We start from the raw sequence: 22,103 nt of genomic DNA, 5'->3' as shown, positions 1-22,103 counted from the left end.
CAAAATTGTTTTCTAATAAATGATAATAAAGCCAATCGTATCGAATCCCTCAGTTTTTTTTTTTTTTTTGCGTTTTCAATCGCGAATTATTAGGTTCGCAGAGAATGAATGAATGAATGATTGAATGATTGATTGAATGAATGATTGAATGAATTTATGATTTGTTTACAAACGATTGATTCGTTTCTCACGAATTTTTTTTTTTTTTTTTCCCTCTTCCAAACGTTTTGTCAAATATTGTTGTTTTGGTTGTTGTTGTTGTTGTTGTGGTTGTTGTTGTCGATTTTCAGATGTATAAATTATCAAATGAAATTTCCGTTGGGCGACATATTTTATTACACGCTCAATAAATTATTATAATTATCGTTGGAACAGTAAAAAAAAATTTATCGGTTTTCATATTAATTTCCCCGCGTAAAAGATTTTTTTTTGACGATTTATTAAATAATTATAATTATTATTATTTAAGAAAGGGATTCGATCGTTTGTATCCCCTTTACTGTTTGTTGTTGTCTGTAAGGATTTAAAGGAACGTTTGTTGAGCTTTCGCGTTTGATTTTTGGGGTACAAAACAAACAACGATTTGTATTTTTTTTGTTTTTTGAATTTTGTTTGTTTGTTTGTTTGTTTGTGTGTGTGAACGAACCCAAAGGTAAATGATAAATTAATCATTTTTGACATTTCGGACGAGTCGCAGAATTTAAATTCATTAAAAGTAGTCGTTAGACATATCTGGGAGACAAGTGGGACCAGGAAGGAGAATGTGTGAGAGAGAGAGAGAGAGAGAGAACAATTATTTTTCATTAAAATATTTTTAAGTTGGCATTTTTGAATATTTTTTTTTTTTTTTAAAAAATATTATCTGTTTTTGAAATTTTCCTTTGGTCATCTTTATTTGGTCGAACCGCGAACCTGGTTTTTTTAACTTATTGCGTGGGTCCTCGTGGCATTTATAAAATTATCGGTCACTTGACAGGTATTCGATTCGGATCATTTAGATACAAGAATTTCCCCCTCCCCCCAATTCCCTCTTTCCCCTTTCTATCCCCTCGCGTAATGGCAATTTGTGAACCGCAACAACAACGTGGTCTTGTCACGAATCACGACGATAACAAAAACAAACGAAATAAGGTTGTTGTTGTTGTTTGTTTGTTTGTTTCTGATAAAAATCATTTAAGATGAAATTCTCACTCGGAGTTGTTCGATATGTTTTTTTTTTTTTTTCCCAGTTCACGTTTGTTTGTTGCATGCAAAGTTTTCCCATTTTCACTTTTTTTTTTTGTGTATTTGCAGGTAAAACCAAAGTCAACGGATCGACGGAAGGTGGTCTGTGTAACGTCAACAGAGGTGGATGCGAACATATTTGCACGGAAGTTCGAAGAAAAGTCGTTTGTTCCTGTTATCAGGGTTTCAGACTTGAAGGAAATAAATGCGTGGGTGAGTTTTTTTAACAAGGATCGGTAGCGTATCGATTATTATTGATTGAGTGGGTGTCTAATAAAAATAAATTTACGATCGGATTTAAATCACATGACAATTACGGTAATTTGACGATGATGATGATGATGACGACAAGAGCAGTCACGAACAATGGGGGAAATCGTTTTGATAATAAATTGTACTTATAACGAAAAAAAAAAAAAAAAAGAAAAAGAGAGAGAATTATTTGCGGCGCGAAGAAAAATATTAATGGTAGCAATTTTTAAAAATAAAAATAAAATAAAACGTTTTGCTGTAATTATATGGAAAAGAAATAAAAAAAAAAAAAAAAAACGAAAGTATAATCATTATAAAATTAATGACATCGTGACTGAAAACGTTAACGTCATTGTTAGCAGAAGACGTCTACAACCCATCCGATGAAAGAAATAGCTTTAATGATAATGATAATAATAGTGTTTTAAAATAATTACAAATTGTTAATAGCAAAAAAAAAAAAAATAATTTTTTTAATTTGGCAAAATTTGCCTTCCCAAAGATGGGCGTCGAAGGTGTGTGTGATAAAAACAAACTCAAATGGAAAAAGATGGAAAATGGGGTAGAGGAAGAGTAAGAAGAAGGAGAATGTTCGAGAAAAATAATAATAATAATAATTTTTTTTTATGCAGATATCGACGAATGTGAGGTGAACAATGGAGGATGCGAACACACGTGCACCAATCAACCGGGATCGTTCACGTGTCACTGTCCGACCGGACTTCAACTGTCATCCAATGGTAAAACATGCGTCGGTAAGTCCCGCTATTATTTCCGTTTTTTTTTTTGCCCCCCCCCCCTTCCCCAGGGGAGAAGGAGGAGGGAGAGGGAGGGAAGGGTGGGGGAAAGAAGAAAGAAATTTTCCCGCGCAAAAAGTTTTTTTCTTTTCTTTTTTTTTTTCAAATTCATTTACGCGACGCGCAGTAACCATTTTTCTTTCTTTTTTTTTGTCTAAAAAAAAAAAAAAAACGTCACAAACGACAAACAACAAACGAACAATGTGATTTATCACATTGTGATTTCCGTTATTTTTCAAATTCAAATTCGACAAAAAAAGAAAAAAAAAAAGAAAACCTTTTAATAAGAATAAAAAGGTCAAAAGAAATGTAGTTTAACGTCATAAAAATTAATATTAACTATTAATTATATTTATAAAAAAAAAAATTTATTAAATTTGGATAAATCCGCTTTTTTTATTTGGAGAAAAAAAAAAGCGGATTTTGGTCAACTGGAAAAAATATTATTATTATTATTATTATTTTCATATTGATTTTGAATAATGTTTCGTTTCGTTTCGTAGAAATTTAGCGTTAGCATTTAGACGATTATGGAAAAAAAAAAAAAAAAATCTTTTGTCCGTTTTACAATAATAATAATAATAATAATAATAATAATAATGATAAAATGCCTGCAAAACTTTCACCGTCGAATCCTTTTAATTTAAACAGGAAATTCCAGAGTTTGGTGTCCGCCGGCCAACGCACGACTTATTACGTAATATTAATTAATAAACGACCTCTCCTCGTGTATTATTAAATAATTTTCGTCTGGCTTCCATTTTTTTAACGTGCATTTATTTATTTATTTATATCCAAAGCGACCGCGAGATTTTCCCCGTTCGATGCCTTTTCTACACTCGTTTTTTTTTTTTTTTTTTTTTTAATCTTCGTCTTCCAAAATGTTTTCTTCTCCTTCTTCTCCCTCTTCTTGACATTTTCTAGTTCTTTCTTCTATGTATTTTTGTATTATTATGCATTTTGTCATTTTGCAATGACACGGAGTCGGATGTTCTTCTTTTTCCGGATCCAACATGGTTACTTCAATGGCGTATTTTCTCGGATCGTCTAAACGATTACGAAAATACAATTCGAACGCGATAGGATCACCTTTTTCGACTGTTATTTCGAACGGATACACTATGGCGGTTTGTTTCCAGTGAGTTTGAGGTTGTCCCGGTTTCGTGTCGAGAAAAACAAAGTCCTCGTCGTTGTCCAATGCGAAATTACACACGAACCACATGCACAAACCCTGATATTTACCATCGATTTCCGACGGAACTAATGTTTTGTAACGAAATTCTTTCAATTCTTTGTTCGTGATCGTTTTCAATACGACGGATTTGACGACGGAGGGTTCCGCGATTAAATCTTGTTTGTCAACGTCCGTCACGACGGGTTCCTTTTGATTTTCTCTCTGATATTTTCCCAATGTGTTCATTTTTATACCGTACACGTCGTTCCAGTAGTCGAAGAATCGGGGTAATTTACACGGCGCTATCCATAAATCCGCAGATTCCGGAATTAAAAATCCGTCGTCTTTTAAAAATTTATCGCGGGCTTCAATGACTGCGCTCAACATTCCTTCGTGAAATAAAAAATAACCCATCCATTCGGACACGATGACGTCGACCTTTTCGGGCAAATTCAAATCTTGTACGAGACAATGATGAACTTCTATCCTGTCATCTAGATCGTTTTCCTTTACGACGTCTTTTGCTAATTTTGCCATGTTACTCGCTTCGACGGCGTAAACTTTTTTCGCACCGGCTTTGGCACAAAATATCGATAAAATTCCGGTTCCGGTACCGACGTCCAAAACCACCTTTCCCTCGATTTTATTTTTTGCTCCGAAAATGGCTTTCTTATACGATTCCGTTCTCGGTTTGTCATCGAGCATGAGCCTTTGAATTTCTATGTCTTCGTACGCTTTAAAATATTGATCTCCCATTTCTGAAAACAGAAAGAAAAAAAAAAAAAATTTTTTTTTTATTTTTTGCAGATATCAACGAATGTTTGCCGCGGAACGGGCACGGACCTTGCCAGGATCGATGTACGAATCATTGGGGTGGTTATCAGTGCAGTTGCGAAGGGATTCCGGGTACTCAGTTAAGCGAGGATAAACACACATGCGAAAAAATGGATTATTGCAAATCTGGATCGGCCGGATGCAGTCATTCTTGCATAAACGCTTTAGGAAGAGCGTTTTGCCTCTGTCCCGCGGGTTTAGAACTCGGAGAAGACTGGAAAACCTGTCAAGGTATAAATCAATGGAAAGAGTGAAAAATCGATCGAGGAATGTGACAAGCATTCGGGTCAATTATTATGAAACGCGTATTCATAAGAGTTCAAAGATCCACATTATCTAATTCTAATAATTATTGCAAATATTAACTAATAAAATTTGATTGCTTGATAGTTATTGCTGTTGTTAAAACATCTAGACCGGGTCACTGATTGAAAATAATAATAATAATAATACTAATCCGAATGTAAAATGTTTCTCAATCTCGAATTTATTTGTTTCGTTTTTTTTTTTTTTTTTTTTTTTGTAGACATAGATGAATGCGATGACGAAGCCATAGAAAACACATGCGAATTTGGATGCGTCAATACAATCGGTTCGTACTATTGTGCCAAAGAAGAAACAGAAAATGATATTAAGTTAATTCCAGAAGATTTAAAAACTCCCGTTACTTGTTCTCCCGGGTATCAAACCGATCTGGAGGGAAGATGCATAGGTAAAACAATAAATTTTTTCAGTTAAATGTAGGATCTTAGAGTCGCGTTTCAAAATCAACAAACTGGAAGCCTTTTTATTTCAGACATCGATGAGTGTAAAGAAAATACTCATAATTGCTCGCATGATTGTATTAACCGTCAGGGTAGCTACGAATGTTCGTGTCCGGATGGTTACGATTTGAACGACGACGAAATAACTTGCGAAGATTACGATGAATGCGCGGATGACATGGAAGTGGAACACAATTGCACTCAAATATGCATAAACGAAATCGGAAGTTATCGTTGCGAATGCAGAAACGGTTACGAATTGCAAGAGGATAAAACGACGTGCATCGATATCGACGAGTGCGAGTTGAACGTTTGCTCGCATAATTGCAACAACACGATCGGTGGATTCAAATGCTATTGCCCGGAGGGAATGGAGCTATTGAATATAACGCACTGTGTGGATATAGATGAATGTCTTAATCACCTCAACAACTGCTCACACGATTGTATAAATTTATCGGGAACTTATGAGTGTAGATGCCCTAGTGGAATGGTAATGACAAACGACACTATTACTTGCGAAGATGTGAACGAGTGCGATTACAATAACGGAAACTGCACGCAATTATGCAAGAACGAGGTAGGAAGTTATAAATGCGAATGCCTAAATGGTTTCATTTTGAAAAACAATACTGATTGCGAAGACATAGACGAATGTAGCGACCGTACTTTGAATCATTGTTCTTTCGGGTGTAGAAATACACCAGGAAGTTATGTTTGCTATTGTCCTGTTGGTTATATTCTAGGGATGGAAGATTGCGAAGACATCGACGAATGCTTGGATAATAATGGCAACTGCTCACATCTTTGTATTAATCATCAAGGAGGTTACCAATGCAGTTGTTCAAAGGGATTTAAATTAAGTCAAAACAACAAAACGTGCGAAGACGTGAACGAGTGCCTAAGCAACAATGGAAATTGTTCACACACGTGTATAAATAAAGACGGGCATCATGAGTGCGATTGCGAACCGGGATATCGGTTACAAAATTTATACGAATGTATTGATATCAACGAATGCGAAGACAATAATAATATTGACGGTGGTTGTTCAGACGTATGCTTGAATTTACCCGGTAGTTATATTTGCGATTGTTTCGATGGTTATCGGTTAAGTGCCGATAATAAAACGTGCGAAGACATAAACGAGTGCGCGATCGACAATGGGAATTGCACCCACGAATGCATCAATTTAGACGGCGGCTACGAATGCAAATGCCCTTTGAATTTTATTCACGGCGAAGGGAATGTTTGCATAGAAAAAGATCCGTGCAAAGAAAAAAATTGTGATCAACTGTGCAATGTAACTGACGGGAAAGCAATTTGCAGTTGCTACGAAAATTTCGATCTTCAACCCGATGGAAAAATTTGTAAAAAGAGAAATGACTGTTCTGCGTGTCAGCAGAATTGTGTAATTAATGCAGAAGATGGTGCTACTTGTTCATGTAAAAAAGGTTACGTCTTGAAAAAAGACGGAGTGAGTTGCGAAGATGTAAACGAGTGTGCGGACAATCCGTGTTCGCACATATGTAAAAATACCGAGGGAAGCTTTGAATGTGATTGTCCGGAAGGATTCAAAATGAGTGATATAAATGCAAATCAATGCATCGACATAGATGAGTGTAAAGAATGGGAATACGAAGCCGATTATTACGATAATACGATCGACGACACAAATTATTCGGATTTCGGACAATTGTGCTCGCAAATATGTATAAATGTTGTAGGAGGATTTTATTGTAATTGCCGCGATGGATACACGTTAAGTGACGACGATAGAACTTGCGTGGATGATAACGAGTGCTTGAAAAATAACGGAGGTTGTAGTGATGTTTGTGTGAATCTCATCGGAGGATACGAATGTCTTTGTCACAAAGGATTTATTCTAGGTTCCGATAATAAAACCTGCTTGGATGTCGACGAATGCTCACTAAATAATGGAAATTGTTCTCATAAATGCGAAAATGTTAAAGGAAGTTTTAAATGCCACTGTCGAGATGATTACTTATTAGAAGACGATGGTCGAACGTGTCGGAGGGACTGCTCTTTGAATAACGGTTTCTGTAGTCATACTTGCGTTTCCGTTAACGGTAAACCACACTGCGAATGTCCCGAAGGATACACGATACGAAATGATAACGTCACATGCGATGACGTCGATGAATGCGCCTTAAATAATGGAGGTTGTTCGCATACTTGCGAAAACACGGAAGGAAGTTACGAATGCGTTTGTCCCGACGGCCACGATCTCGTTGAACGCGATTGCGTTTTGGTAAATAAATGCGATCGAGAAAACGGAGGATGTTCTCATACGTGTTCAATGCACAATTCCACGATCGTAGTATGCGAATGCCCGAACGGATTCGAAATGGAATCCGATTTCAAGACCTGCGTTTGTCCCATCGGATATTCACAAATCGATAAATTCGAATGTCGCGACGACAACGAATGCGAAATCAATAATGGCGGTTGCTCTCACACGTGCATTAATTTAAACGGAAGCTTTGCGTGCGAATGTCCGCCGGGATTCAAACTCGAGAAAGAAAAATTTTGCATCGACGTTGACGAGTGTGCACGTTCGAACGGTAACTGTTCGCAAGTTTGCATAAACGAAATCGGAAGTTACCGTTGCGATTGTTACGAGGATTTCGAATACGTGGAAAATAACTGCGTAAGGAAAAATCCATGCGAGAAAAACAACGGAGGTTGCGATCAGGTATGCGACAATTTTGACGGAGTCGCCGAGTGTTCTTGTCGCTCGGGCTTCCGTAAAAATGAAACCAAATGCGAAGACGTTAACGAATGCCTAGAAGATCACGGATGTTTTCATTATTGCAAAAACACGATCGGATCATACGAATGCGATTGCAAACCCGGTTTCAAACAAATCGAAAAACATTGCGAAGGTGAGATACGAACGACCATTTTGCTTTTTGATGCTTTTAAAATTTTATTTTTAATGGTGTCCATCTTAATTTTTTTTTTTTTTTTTCGACTTTAATTTTCAGACATAGACGAATGTAAATTAAATATATGTGGCGACAAAAAATGCATCAACACGGTCGGATCTTATCACTGTATTTGTCCACCGGGATACGAATTACTAGACGAAGAATGTACAGGTGAGAAATTATCATCATTATTATCATTATTTGTTTAAATTTAAATTTCGTATAGCCCGAGTAATAATTACTTGAAAAAATATTTAAAATAACTTTGCATGCAAAATAAATAAATAACTCGACAAAAAAAAAGAAAAAAAAAAAAAAATTTATATTATTTTATGAACATTTGCATTATTCAATATTTGTTAGCGCTTGTGTTTGAAAACCGTTTTTTTTTTTTTTTTTTTTTTTTCTTCGGTTTGTTCCCCTGCGAGCGGATGAATCCGTTATTTTTTAAATAATGTTCTCACATTTATTATCTTATTGGCGCTAAAAAATTATTCACCAAAACACCTGTTTTTTTTTATTTTTTTTTAATGAAAATTGAATAAATTACAACGTATCTTTTTTTAAAAACTGGTTTTTTTGCTAGTTAAAATAATAATAATAATAATAAATAATTAAAATAATTACCACAGAAAGACAAAAAATTATATTTTTATCAAAACTGCCAAATTTGTTGTAAAAAAAAAAAAAAAAAAAACGCGAGATAAAATGTGTAATTTCAGATGTCGACGAGTGTGCCATTATGAAACCTTGTTCTGGAGAATGCATAAACACCATTGGCTCTTACAAATGCATGTGTAAAACTGGTTACTTTGAAACAAATGGGAAATGCATTGATATCAACGAGTGTGAAATAAACAATGGAGGTTGCAGTTATAATTGTTTAAACACAGCAGGCAGTTACAGATGTTTATGTCCACACGGTTTTGAAATTAAAAAGTAAGCCGAATGATGACCTAAATTGATTTCGTTTGATGTCGTTTAATGAGATGAAAAATTTATTTATAATGTTTTTAAAATGATTTTTTTTGTCTTGCAACAGCCAAACTTGCGTAGACATTGATGAATGCAAATTAGACAATGGAGGATGCGAGCATATATGCACAAATACAAATGGAAGCTTTTATTGTTCTTGCAAAATGCATTATAATCTTCAGGAGGATAAACAATCGTGCAAAAGTATAATAATAATTTTTTCAATCGCCATGTGTTCGAGTTATATTGAACATGTCTTATTTTATTTTTTTTTTTTAATTCATGCAGTTCATGGAAAATTTTGCGATAAATTAAAACCTCCACTCTTTGGAGAAGTTAAATGTCCGAGAGTTCAAAATTTAGCAGCCGAATTTCCACCTGGAAGCGAATGTTACATAAAGTGTTACAAAGGTTATAAATTCGATGGTGATACCCTGAGAGTTTGCAATGCAGATGGACAATGGACTGGAAGAAGTGGAGAATGCATTCGTAAGTTCAATTTCTAAATCGCATAACATCATCATACAATCGAATATCATTAGTCATTCACACATGATATATCATTCGCTGGGTTATAGCATTACCCTGTCCAAAATTGAAACCACCCGAAAATGGTCATTTCATACCATCATCATGTAGCACTGGGAAAAGTCCACCTTCACATCATTGCATACTTGCTTGTCACAAAGGTTATCACGTGCAAGGGCGAGCAGTACTCACGTGCCTTAATTCACAACAATGGAATAGGCCTGTGCCTAAATGTGGTAAAGGTAAGAAGAAGCTTTATAAATTTTAACCTCAAATTAATTAACATAACCCTGTCATTCGTTTTCATTTGATAATTATGATCATTTCACGCGACAACAATGCTTTTCGACTACATCATAAACAAATTTTTTTTTTTTTTAAAAAAATCAAATTCAAATAACCAAAAAAAAAAAAAAAATTTGGCAGAATTTTTTAAAATAACAATTTTTAATTAACCATCATTTATTACATTTATATCAATCGACATAACGAATGGTTAAACCTCATAATACATATAAACAAATCCACGAGTTTAAAATTAGAAAAAAAAAAAAAAATTGAAAAGAAAATTTTCTACTAACCAACAACAGGTTTGTTTTTATTGACAGACGAAAACGTGACTCTTGACAAAAAAAAAAAAAAAAAAAAAAAAAACAGTTTTACCGTTGCACTATTTCCGGTTGTTCGATATATTCAATCGTTGTTTCCGCATTTTTAAATAAATTATTTTCGCGATTAATTTTTTAATTAATTAATTAATGAAATCGTCAAATCGAAATCAATTAATTATTAATTTCGTTTGAATTGCCACGTGGCAAAAGTGTAGGTTGTTTCCAAGTGCTTTTTAAATTAGGGAACGCGCAACAAACGGAAAAAAACCTTTTTGTGTGTGTGTGCGCGCGCGCGCGTGTCGAATTCCAATTTTTTTTTTTTTTTATTATTATTTAAAAGTCATCAATCAATCAATTTATTCACATTTCAATCATTTAGGACAAATATAATAATAATAATAATAATAAAATAAAATCAAAAAAGATTTTTATTTCGATTCAATTCAAGTAAAATAGAATTTTCTCGAAGAAGAAGAAGAAGGAGGGGAAAAAAAAAAAAAAAAAAAAAAAAACTTCTCGTTATGTTTTGGCAAGTCAATTTATTATTTTCATTTTCATTTTCATTTTATTTTTTAAATCATTTTTCCCATTTGACTAATTATTATAAAATTTTTCATTGACACTCTCGAGTAATAAATAAGAAAAAAAAAAAAAAAAAACAAAAACAAAATTATTCGATTAGATTGCATGTACAATCACAATAATTCTATCAGTATAAATAATATTATTATTTCAATAATAATAATAATAATAACTACTATTATTATTATTATTATTATCATTTACAATGTTGTATATATATCTATATATATATATATGCACTTTGATATATTTAACAAAATTATTCTTAGTCTTATTTATTATTAAATAGTTCATGATAATAATGATTTATCTATACAATTTGTTTAAATAATAATAATAATAATAATTTTTCTTCTCTCTCTCTCTCTCTTTTTTCTCTTAAATAATATTTTATTTCCAATAGTTAACGATAAGGAAAAGAAAAGAAAAGTAATTAATTAATTAATTTTGATACGACTACTTTCTTTCTTTCTTTCTTTCTTTTACATACATTTATATTTTTTGTGTCTTATCGATAATTGATTGATTGAAATGATGATTTATTTATGTTTCGAATCGGAATTGAAAAAATTTAAAATAATAATAATAATAACTGTCATTAAAAACATATAATATTATGGCAATTAAATACTTGTAGTAAGACTGTCAAAATCGAGCAAAACGACAAACATTCACATTTTGCATAGCAGTTTCAGTAGAGCATAAATAAATGAAAATGTATTATGAGATTGATGGTGGTGGTGGTGGTGTATGTCGATTGAATAATAGTAATAATAATAATAATTTAACAGAACTTCCATCGGTTACCACATTCATTGCACAAAACAAATGTCGTCATAGGTTCGTCGGCGCTCCTCGTCTGAACTTGATTGTAAGTGCAATTTCTCTTTTTGCATTTACCACATTTGAGTAAATCGGTTTTGGTACCTTGAACAGTAGCTAACTGAGCATCGTTGATGGCTTCTTTTTTGAATTTATCCCTTATTTGTTTCATTTCATCACTAGCAAGTTCTTCGGCCGTCATGACTGCGAGCCTCGACGCGGGCAAAGCTCCGATTAAATAATTCATTCTCAAATTTGGATTTTTAGGATCTTTTAAATTGGCTACCCTACTCCTTATTCTATTTTTGTACTTTATATCTGTGTTACGAAATTCGTTAAAAATGGCTTCTTCTAATTCTTCGGCCAAGTCCTCGGGAGAACCGCAACCGTCCACTTGATCGGATTCCGTGTTGCCTTTGATCGCTGCGGCGAGGAGTTCCCGACATTTGATTCGAACGGAATCGGCTGTGTTGCTGGGTGGAAACGACGTCTGATGTCTTTTCCTATCATCCTTTTTGGTAGGCTTTGGTTCTTCTGATTTATCTTCGACCGGTTTTGATTTTTCCAATTTGGGAGTATTGGCGGCGGTGGCGGTGGTGTTGTTGGTGTTGTTGTCTTTGTTGTTACTCGTCGCACTCGAATTCGATAGGAATTTTTTCCAATTTTTAATGAGGGTTTTCGATAGGGAAATAACTTCATCGTCCGAACTTGATTTTCTCAATTCGTTAACGGTCATACCGATTCTCGTTTTTGTTAGTATTTCCAACGTTACCGGAAGGTTTTGTAATTCTTTTAACAAATCTAATGCTTGATCCTGTCCACCGCCGGATGACATTTTAATTAGTTTTTTTTGTATGCGCATAACCTCTTCCTCCGTAGACATTTTTTTTTTTTATGAGAATAAAAGTAAATTGTTGTCTTCTTTTTTTTTTTTTTATCTTTACTTTTCTGTTTTTTTTTTTATTGTAATTTCGATTTGAGAACCTTGGCCCAAGGAAAACAATCGATTTCGTCGATTTGTATCGCGATTACGATAAATATCGAAACAATAATTAAATCAAATTGAAATTCATAATAATACGCGAATAAAAAAAAAATAGTTTTCAAAATGAAATCAAGTGTTTTTGACTTTAGTAATAATAATAAATCGAAAATAATAAAATGATTAAAAACAACAAACGATTCTATAACAAGATGGCTTGTTTGGCTCAGTTGGCCAACTCATGAAAAATAAAATTTTTTTTTTGTTAGTTTTAGTTTTTAACGCGGGCGGCGTGTTTTTCCTTTGACGACTCGTCGCGTTCTTTAGTACCACTTTGAAAAAAAAAAAAAAAACTTAGTTGAATCGAGTTTTTCGCGGATTTATTTTTACTTTTTTTTTTTTGTGTTTTTATTACAGATACTCCGCCCCCGTTCATACTATGTCCTCCAGACATAAGAACGGAATTACCGGAAAATAAATTTACGGTTTTTATAAAAATACCACAACCGAAATCAAACGTCGATTGGTGGAAGTAAGTTTTACAATGTTATTTCATATGAATTTGTTTTATTTAGTATTATTATTATTATTATTGAAATTATTAAATGAGGATTGATTGATTGATTGATTGATTGTTTTCGTCAGTTATGTGGATTCACATCCATCGTGGGCGAAACGCCTCGAGGGAGATTTTCCAATCGGCGTCACATCCATCATGTTTCACGCTCGGAGTCCCGTGTCTAATTTAACGGCTGCATGCAGGTTTCAGGTTCACGTTTTCGGTAAGTTTATCGGAGAGTTTTCCAGATGAACGAATTCGGGGGGTTTATTTGTCGTTGTCCACGAATGTAATTTGTCAAAAATTTTTCAGATAATGAAAAACCGAAAGTCAACAATTGTCCGGAATCATTCGAAGTGACGATTTCTAGTAAAGAAATAAGTAAAGTCATTACGTGGAAAGAACCAACGTTTACGGACAATGTGAGAATCGAACACGTATACAAATCAAAGGTAAAGTTTTCCTTTTTTTTATTTATTTTATTTTCTTGGACAAAATATAATTGAGAGAACTCGAGATCTCGTCCATCCATCCATCCATCCACCACATACACACATTCACGGTACTCGATGCGCGTTTGGCAAAATTTTTTACTTATAGGAACCCGGAACGAGGTTTAATGTTGGCAGACATCATATTAGATACGTGGCAACGGATCCCTCGGGAAATCAAGTGACTTGTCATTTCGGAATAACGGTTAAAAGTGGGGAAAATACGGACGTCGGAACGAAATCAACGAAAATCGGAAGGAATTTTATTAAAAAATTAATTGTCTGCCCTCATTTGGTATCCGATGAACAATTAATGCCTTCTTATTTGGTTTGTAATTTACGACTTGATTGCGTGCCTGAATTGTTGCCTGCCTATCTGCCTGTCTGTCTGTGGCTGAAATGAGCTTTTATGCGAATACATGCTGACGTTATAACTCAGACGCTCAATCGCTTCACAAAAAAAAAAAAAAAAAAAATACATGCACGAAAAAGAAAATAAATTGCTTTCATCAAGTTTGCCTTGATTTGTTTGCTGTGGTCAAGTTTGAGATTCTTTTGCTTTATCCTAAGAACTAAAATTAAAAATTTTTTTTTTTTTTTTTTTGATGATAATTTTAGGTTTCGACGAGATGCGTCGTACAAAGACAACATTTAACGCGTGTCATGGCGGAATATCCGGTTCAAGTTTACCAACGTGAGTTATTTAACGGTGATGAAAATCCTTCGAAATCCGCCGACGATCTCCATTTATCAAAATGAAATTTTTTTTAAATTTTTAGATCATAGAGTACGTCATCATCACGATCGCGTCATAACAGCATCGTCGCGTACGAATCATCATCATCATCGATTGACAACTTCATTTCCGAGACGAGATTTCATGAAAGACGAACCTCACACACGTACCGGAGGTAAAAGAAACGACAGCAAAATGACGGGGGGATCGAGAGATGTCGTGTTGAAAATAAGAGGTGGTGTGCGCGACAACAGCAGCACCGTCACACTCGACACTCGGTCGCTCATCGAACAGAAAACTCACGACAGAGACGTGGCGAGATGGGAAAACGCGGTTAAAAATCATCAGATGCAAAGCAAACCCGCACCGTCGGAGTCGAATCCGAAAGACAACGTCAGGTTATTGGAATACGAGAGCAAAAGACGACAGGAAGAGGAAAGAATGAGGAGACACGAATTGGAAATGAAAAGATGGAGAGAAGACATGAGAAAATATCACATGGAAATGAAAAGATTACAAGAGGATTCTAGAAGATATCGTGCCGGATAACGAACCGGAAATGGAATTATATATATTTATTTCAATTTATATATAGAAAAAAAAAAAAAAAAATCAATAATCAAAAGAAAGAGATAGAGATAGAGAGAGAGAGAGAAAATGTCGAATTATTTTTTAACACGGTCGGTTTTCCGGGGAATGCGAATCAATCAAAATCGTTACCATATTTAATTTCAATATATAATCAACGATCGATTTTCCCTTTTTTTTTTTTTTTTTTTTTTTTTTTTTTTTTCTCTTAATTATGTAGCTTTAATAATATTTTAAGAATAATATAAAATTATTATTATTATTATTATTATTATTAGAAACGTTATAATTGATTAGTATTATTATTATTATTATTGATAAAAGTTGAAAATTGTCATCTTGAAATTTATTTTTTTTTTTTTTTTAAACACAAAATTTCCAGAAAATTCCAAAAAAAAAATTGATAACATAACTAACCGTTTTTAATAATTACTAATAATAATAATAATATTTATTAATAACTTTTATCTATATGATTAATTAACTAATAATTAACAATAATGTATGATATTTACTTAATAATAATAATAATAATATTAACGATGATGATGATGATGGTGGTGATGCATTTGTAACTAAAATAATATGCACTAATTGTAATACGGTACGGTTAACATTTTTTCCGCTTAAAATATTAACGTAATAATAATGATAATAAGATACCTGAAACTTATCGTTTTCAAAATTGATAATAATGATATTTATAAATTATTTTTTCCCGACGGGATTCGTCCTTTGTTTTTGTTTTAATCCCCGATTAAAACCGGGGTTTAACTCATTCGATTTTAACAAATTTTATTTAATAATAATAATAATAGTAGTAGTAGTAGTAGTAGTAGTAGCAGCTTTGTTTAGTCACAATAATAATGATAATAATAATATTTAAAATAATTCGCTTTTTTTTTGTAAATTACGTACGAGTTTTTTAAATTATTACGGTAAGAAAAGAGAGATAAAATAAGTAATAAAATCGTTAATTCGTTAACAATTAACGTAAAAATTATTATCATTATTAATAATTACACCTACTACTACTACTGCTATTATTATTATTATTGATTTATTTCCGTTTGATTTTTATACGGGACGAATCTTGTCGTCGTCGTATTTCTTTACAAAATCCCTTTCGGGTCATCATCATCATTATTATTAAAGTATGGAAGGGATGGGAAAAATAAAATTGTCATCGTATCGTTTCATTAATATTATTATTATTATTATTTATATTAAACATTGTAAATATTTATATATACATAAGGTAAATGTATACACGCACACGTATACATAAATATGTATATATAAATAAATTTAATGATTTTGTATTATTATTATTAATAATTTATAAAAGGTTTCTTGCATGTTTGGTTGCGTGTGTGCGTGCGTATATAAAACGAACGTGTAATCAGTCTTCTTGAATTGTTTACGTTGATGCCACGTGGGATTCAGGTGCGATGTATTTAAGGATGGGGGATTCATCATTATGGGTCCAAACATTTATACGATCCGATCGTGTTGATGCAATCATGACGTTTACAATTCACGTTGTAATCATCGGGATTTAAACATTCGTCGATATCTATCGAAAGAAACAAAAAAAAAAAAACGAGTTCGATATTTACGTTCGATTAATCGAAAAACTTTTAAATTTTCAAACGTCGGACTTACCGTGACAAGTTTTCCAATCATCCCCTAATTCGAAACCGTCGGGACAAGTGCAATACGTCACGTCGGACAAGAGTATGCAAGCGTGACTGCATCCGGCGGAAATGACGTCACATTCGTTTAAATTAACGCACGTGTGATTATCGGATGATAATTTCGTACCGGGTATATTTTCGCAACTGCACTCGTAACTTCCTTCCTGAAGACGGGGGGGGGGAAAAAAAAAACGCGTCGTTATAATTTCGGAGAAATGTGAGGGGGCGGGGACCGGGGGAGGGGTTGATTTTAATAATAATAATAATAGTTTACCGTGTTCGTGCAATGATCTTGACAGGGACCGTGTCCGTTTCTTAACGTGCATTCGTTAACGTCTTTGCAAACGCCTTCGACGGTACGAAAACCCAAAGGACAAGATATTTGTAATGATTTCAAAACGTTTTTACCACATTTACCGTGCGGGCAAGTTTCGTTGTTTCGGTTGTTGTGGTTGTTGTTGTTGTTGTTGTTGTTTGTTACTGTCAAAATATTAAAAAAAAAAAAAAAAATTTAAATTTGTTAATCGTTATTTACGAGTGAGTGACGGGCGGGGAACGTATTTTAAACGTAGCCGGAAGTTGTTATTAAAAATAAACCGACCAGTTTGATGTCTGATATTATTAATAATAATAAGGCCCCTAAAATAAATCATAAATAATTGTGAAGGGGGGGAAGAGAGAGGGAGAGAGAAAGAGTGAGAGTGAGAGTGAGAGCGAGAGAGAAAATGATGATGGCGTTTGAATATTACACGCGAATTTTTTTTTTTTTTTTTTGCTGTTGGAGTTAATTAAGAGGAAAAAAAATTTGCAAGAAAATTTTTTTTTTTTTTTTTTTTGCAGACCTTTCGGTTCATTCGGTCAAGGACTTTGGTTTTTTTGCTGTCGATGATCCAATCGATAAATGGGAAAAAATTTTGAAACAATTTCTGCTGTTTTTTTTTTGTTGTTTTTGAAACAGAAATCTAAGACAAGAAGAATTTGATTGTTTTTCATCTCTCTCTCTCTCTCTCTCTCTCTCTCTCTCTCTCTTTGTTGTTAATTACCTGTCGGTTTCCTTTGAACGAATTTAATTAATTTGTAACGTTTGGGTGTTTGAATGTTGCTATGATCGTTAACCATTGTTAAATTTTCTTTTTTATGTTTTTTAAATTTTTTTTTCTTTTTAATAACTTTTCTTAAAGAATCATGACCGTTGTTGTTGTTGCTGTTGCTGTTGTCGTTGCCGTTGCTGTTGTTTTTATTCTTTTTCGCGATTACGTCATCGTCGTCGTCGTCGGCGGCGGCGGCGGCGTTTTTTCCTTCCTCTCCTTCTTGTGTTTTTTTCATTTTAACGTATTTCATTAACGGTTTTTTATTGAAATTTAAAAATTTTTTCTTTTTTATTCGTCTTTTACCCGTCGTCGTGTAAACATATGATTTTTCATAATTTAAAGAATCTTTTGCTCTGTTTTGCCTTTCCGAACGTTTTGCTTCGTCGGGAAATGGATTTTTCGTCATGAAAACGCGAGAATTTTTAAATATTTTCAAATTTTTATTTGCCGTCGTCGTCGTTTGAATTTGTTTTTCGGTTGAAATCTCTAATGTTTTCTTATTCGTTTCCTCCTCCTCCTCCTCCGGCATGTCCCAACTGTTTAACAAACGAAAAATTTTAATGAGAGTGAGAGAGAGAGAGAGAGAAAGAGGAAAACGCCATAGAAATAAATCAAAAAAAAAAATTTTACCTGAAAAGTGGTCGAGACGACGAATGTTTGCCGTTTGGTCCGTTGATTGTTTTTTCAAATTTTTCCAACGGTCTCTCCCAAAATTTCACATACGTTTTATTTTTGTCGTCTGCATTTTCAAACAAATAATAACCGTTTGAATAAATTTGATTTTTACCGCTGACGTATCTCGTTCTTTCGTGTCGCGTGTGATGACATAAACCTAACGGGAAAAAAATTTTTTTTTTTTTTTTTTGTAACAACAACAACAACAGCAATAAAACACAACAACAACGGAAACACGTACCCGATTGAAAAATTATAAATAATAATAATGATAATGATAAAACTTTCATTTCGAGAGTTAAAAAATTTATTAATAATAATAATAACGTTGATACTCGCGTAAAAAAAAAAAAAATACGTTGTTCTCATACGAAAAAAAAAATCACAATAATAATAACAACTCGGTTTAATCCAGATTTAAAATGTGTATGTAGTGGTAGTAGTGTGTGTGTGTGTGTGTGTAATAAGTTTAACGCCCACAAACAAATCAGGAAGCCAACGCAATAATAAATGAAAAATAATAATTTAACAGCTTGTAAAATAGTTTACGAGAAAGAAAGAGAAAGAGAAAGAGAAAGAGAGAGAGAGAGAGAGAGAGAGAGAGAAAAGCGAAAGAATAAAAGAGAAAGAGAGAGTGAGAGAGAGAAAAGCGAAAGAATAAAAGAGAAAGAGAGAGAGAAAGAGAGAATAGAAAACCGAGAGAGAGAGAGAGAGAAAGAGAGAATAGAAAACCGAGAGAGAGAGAGAGAGAGAAAAATGAGGACACCCGCTTTTCAAACAAAAAAAAAAATTTTGCACCTTTTCTCTCTCTCTCTTTTTTCTCGTTGTTTTCTTTTCTCCCTATCTCTCTCTATCTATCTCTCTCTCTCTCTCTTATAACTTTTGCCGAAAAAAAGAATTTTCTCGTATTAATCATCGGATTAAGTTTTTTAAATGTTCCAACGTCCTCCATCCATGTTGTGTAGTAGTATATTTTAGGTGATTACAACACACGATTCGTTTTTTTTTTTTTTTTTTTTATTGTCGTTCGTTATAATAACCCGAAATTCATATCGTTATCATTATTATTATCATTATTATTATTATTATTATTATTATTATTATTATTATTATTATTATTAAATTCGTAAAAAGCTTTGAATTATTAAATATTAAAACGCGAATTAACATAATTTATTTTTAAAAAAAAATTTTTAGCGGTGATTTATCATCTTATAAAAGGTATAACGAACGATAATAGATATTTAATGGATTTTATTTATTTATTTATTTATTATTAAATTTTAAAATTATTATTTATTAATGACGAAAAGAGAGAGAGAGAGAGAGAGAGAGAGAGAGAGAGAGAGAGAGAAAGAGAGAGAGAGAGAGAGAGAGAAAGAGAGAGAAAGTAAAAATTTAATAGGTTTCGTTTAAAAAAAAACAAAAAAAACAGTTTTTGTATCGTTTAAATTTAAGTTCGTTTTTTTTTTGTTTTTTTTTTTTTTTTTTTGTTTGTTTGTTTTGTTTGTTGTCTTCTGCTTTTATTTAAAAAAAAACAAAAAAAAAATTTGGCATAATGATGATAACATTCATATTATCGCGAATTGGAATAATCGGTTTCCGATTAAAGCGAATTTTTTTTTTCAATTAAAACGCGTTTGATTTATTGGATGTGTTATAATGACGGCGTTTCCGCATTTGATATCAATACATTACAATAACAACACTATCGATTATTATCATTATTATTATCATCATTATTATTATTTGGAGTAAACGCAGCGTTGTTCGTTTTAACGAAAAAAAAAAAAAAAAAAAAAAAAAAATGTACACGCAGCGTTTTACGTAACATTTACGTTTTTTTACTTATTTATTTAATTTACGACGTACGTTTTAATTATGTTAATAATGATAATAATAATAATAATAATAATAATAATTATATTTTTAATTAATTAACCTTGTTTAAGGTCGAAGTTGAATTTTTTTTCTTTTTTAATTTTCTTCATAAATTATTATTATTATTATTATTATTAAAACAAACAAACATCTGGTTGGAAAAACAAGTAAAAAGACGTAAAAGTTGAAAAACAGGAAAAATGAGAGAAAATGTCGGAGTGGATGATAAACAAACAAACAAACAAACAAACGAACGAAGAGCGGAGTGGGAAATTATTATTATTATTATTATCATCATCATCATTCGTTTCGTTTAATGAAAGAAAAAATTCGTAACTGAAAATTTTTTTTGTTAGGACGATCAAAGGTTGCCATTAAAATTAAGTTGGTCGGTTTTCAAATGACTGCCGACCGATTAATAAATTGATTGATTGATCGATCCATCGATCGATCGACCGCGTCTTTCAATTAATTTTTTTTTTAGTTTAAAACATACTTTAAATAATAAAATATTATTTTAAATAATAACGATAATGATAATAATGATGATAATAATTTTTTTTTTTTTTATGTTTCATAAAACATTCAATGTCGTTTTATATAAATTTCAAAGTCGTACGACTAACTGGTTTCCTTTCAGATTTTTTTTTTTTTTAACGAAGACAACAAACAACATCGTATGTCTTGTTATTATTATTATTATTGACAAACGTAATGATGTTTCTCAACATTGTCGACATTAAGAATTGTAGAGAAAAAAAAAAAAAAAAATTTTCCACGAGGCGATCTTTATAAAGTTCAAAGTCAAAAGAAAAAAGTTGGGTTGGCGCCGACGAGTTTTATGAAAAATGAGAGCGCAGAAGAGGTAATTTGAAAAACAAACAAAACAAAACAAAACATGTCGAAATGACGATGACAATAACAACAACAAACAATAACAACCACCACGAATATTAATAAAAATTATTATCGAAAACATGATTTTGTTTTAATGACGTACGATCGGGATAGAGAGAAAAAAAAAATTATTATCGCTTTTTTTTTTTTATTTTTTTTATTTGCCTCCGAATATTGTTATAAAAAAAAAAAAAAAAAGAATATGAAAATTTGAACTTTGACCCTGAATGAAAAAAAAAATTATATTAAATTAAAAGTTTTTTTTTTTTTTTTAACATTATTAATTTAATAAACGATTTGGTTTTCAGATAAATCACTCGATTCACGAAAGTTGACGCTGTTGGATTTATTTTTTGTCATTTCATTCTAAGAACAAACGAGGACGACAACGACAACGACAGGAACGACAGCAACATGATGAACGGTAAAGAAAGCGTAGAATTCGGAAAGGTGAGCCTTTCTTTTTTTTTTTAATTATATCAATAATCACCTGTCGCGTCGAATTAATTACGTAAGAGCAACAACAACAACAACAACAACAGCACGCGAGATAATTTAAAAAACAAACAAAAAAACAGAAAAAATAATTTTGTAATATTCTTAGGTCAAGGTTTGGATCGTCGGGTTATTGTCAAAAACGTTAAACGGAACCCCTAAGTTAGGTCAAAAGGTACAAACGCATAAATGACGTATCACACGGTTGTTGTTATGTTTTATTTACTTAAATGCGTAAGAAAAAAAAAACATAGGAAAAATCAGAGAGAGAGAGAGAGAGAGAGATGTTGAGAAACCAAAAAGAGAGAGAGAGAAAGAGGGAAGAAATAGTTGAAAAACGAAAGAGAGAGAGAGAGAGAGAAAAACGTAACAAATGATGTAATTTGTTTTTTATTTTTTACCATTATTATTATTATTATTATTATTATTATTATTATTATTATTATTATTATTATTATTATTATTTTTACCGGCCATTAAAAAAAAATTCTATCATA

General features: G+C 32.3%; 6 protein-coding genes across 6 annotated transcripts; 3 read left to right on the top strand and 3 right to left on the bottom strand.

Annotated features, from left to right (window-relative positions):
* Positions 1–1,056: 1,056 nt before the first annotated feature.
* Positions 1,057–2,974, top strand: Phum_PHUM426380 (uncharacterized protein; the record flags this gene model as incomplete). Its single annotated transcript, XM_002429246.1, has 4 exons — positions 1,057–1,147; positions 1,294–1,437; positions 2,109–2,231; positions 2,925–2,974. The coding sequence occupies 4 exons, from the start codon at positions 1,057–1,059 to the stop codon at positions 2,972–2,974; spliced, it is 408 nt and encodes a 135-aa protein (XP_002429291.1).
* Positions 2,975–3,053: 79 nt separating this feature from the next.
* Phum_PHUM426370 (protein arginine N-methyltransferase, putative) lies at positions 3,054–4,203 on the bottom strand (the record flags this gene model as incomplete). The annotated part of the gene is made up of 2 exons (XM_002429245.1): positions 3,054–3,111; positions 3,254–4,203. The coding sequence occupies 2 exons, from the start codon at positions 4,201–4,203 to the stop codon at positions 3,054–3,056; spliced, it is 1,008 nt and encodes a 335-aa protein (XP_002429290.1).
* A 188-nt stretch (positions 4,204–4,391) lies between these two features.
* On the top strand, positions 4,392–9,767 carry Phum_PHUM426360 (Fibrillin-3 precursor, putative; the record flags this gene model as incomplete). The annotated part of the gene is made up of 8 exons (XM_002429244.1): positions 4,392–4,512; positions 4,808–4,993; positions 5,078–7,951; positions 8,054–8,167; positions 8,719–8,935; positions 9,039–9,175; positions 9,260–9,460; positions 9,550–9,767. 8 exons carry the CDS (start codon positions 4,392–4,394, stop codon positions 9,765–9,767), a joined length of 4,068 nt encoding a protein of 1,355 aa, XP_002429289.1.
* Positions 9,768–11,476: 1,709 nt separating this feature from the next.
* Positions 11,477–12,397, bottom strand: Phum_PHUM426350 (transcription elongation factor S-II, putative; the record flags this gene model as incomplete). The annotated part of the gene is made up of 2 exons (XM_002429243.1): positions 11,477–12,328; positions 12,380–12,397. The coding sequence occupies 2 exons, from the start codon at positions 12,395–12,397 to the stop codon at positions 11,477–11,479; spliced, it is 870 nt and encodes a 289-aa protein (XP_002429288.1).
* Positions 12,398–12,622: 225 nt separating this feature from the next.
* On the top strand, positions 12,623–14,831 carry Phum_PHUM426340 (uncharacterized protein; the record flags this gene model as incomplete). Its single annotated transcript, XM_002429242.1, has 7 exons — positions 12,623–12,647; positions 12,914–13,028; positions 13,142–13,278; positions 13,368–13,507; positions 13,656–13,874; positions 14,165–14,240; positions 14,326–14,831. The coding sequence occupies 7 exons, from the start codon at positions 12,623–12,625 to the stop codon at positions 14,829–14,831; spliced, it is 1,218 nt and encodes a 405-aa protein (XP_002429287.1).
* A 1,517-nt stretch (positions 14,832–16,348) lies between these two features.
* Phum_PHUM426330 (uncharacterized protein) lies at positions 16,349–19,289 on the bottom strand (the record flags this gene model as incomplete). The annotated part of the gene is made up of 6 exons (XM_002429241.1): positions 16,349–16,446; positions 16,536–16,731; positions 16,842–17,047; positions 17,962–18,194; positions 18,289–18,490; positions 19,277–19,289. 6 exons carry the CDS (start codon positions 19,287–19,289, stop codon positions 16,349–16,351), a joined length of 948 nt encoding a protein of 315 aa, XP_002429286.1.
* Positions 19,290–22,103: the final 2,814 nt, after the last annotated feature.

This window comes from Pediculus humanus, genomic scaffold (assembly GCF_000006295.1).
Source record: "Pediculus humanus corporis 1103172108194 genomic scaffold, whole genome shotgun sequence".
NCBI classification, from domain to species: Eukaryota; Metazoa; Arthropoda; class Insecta; order Psocodea; family Pediculidae; genus Pediculus; species Pediculus humanus.
The sequence above is the reverse complement of the archived record's forward strand: the minus strand, read 5'-3'. Positions and strand labels throughout refer to the sequence as shown.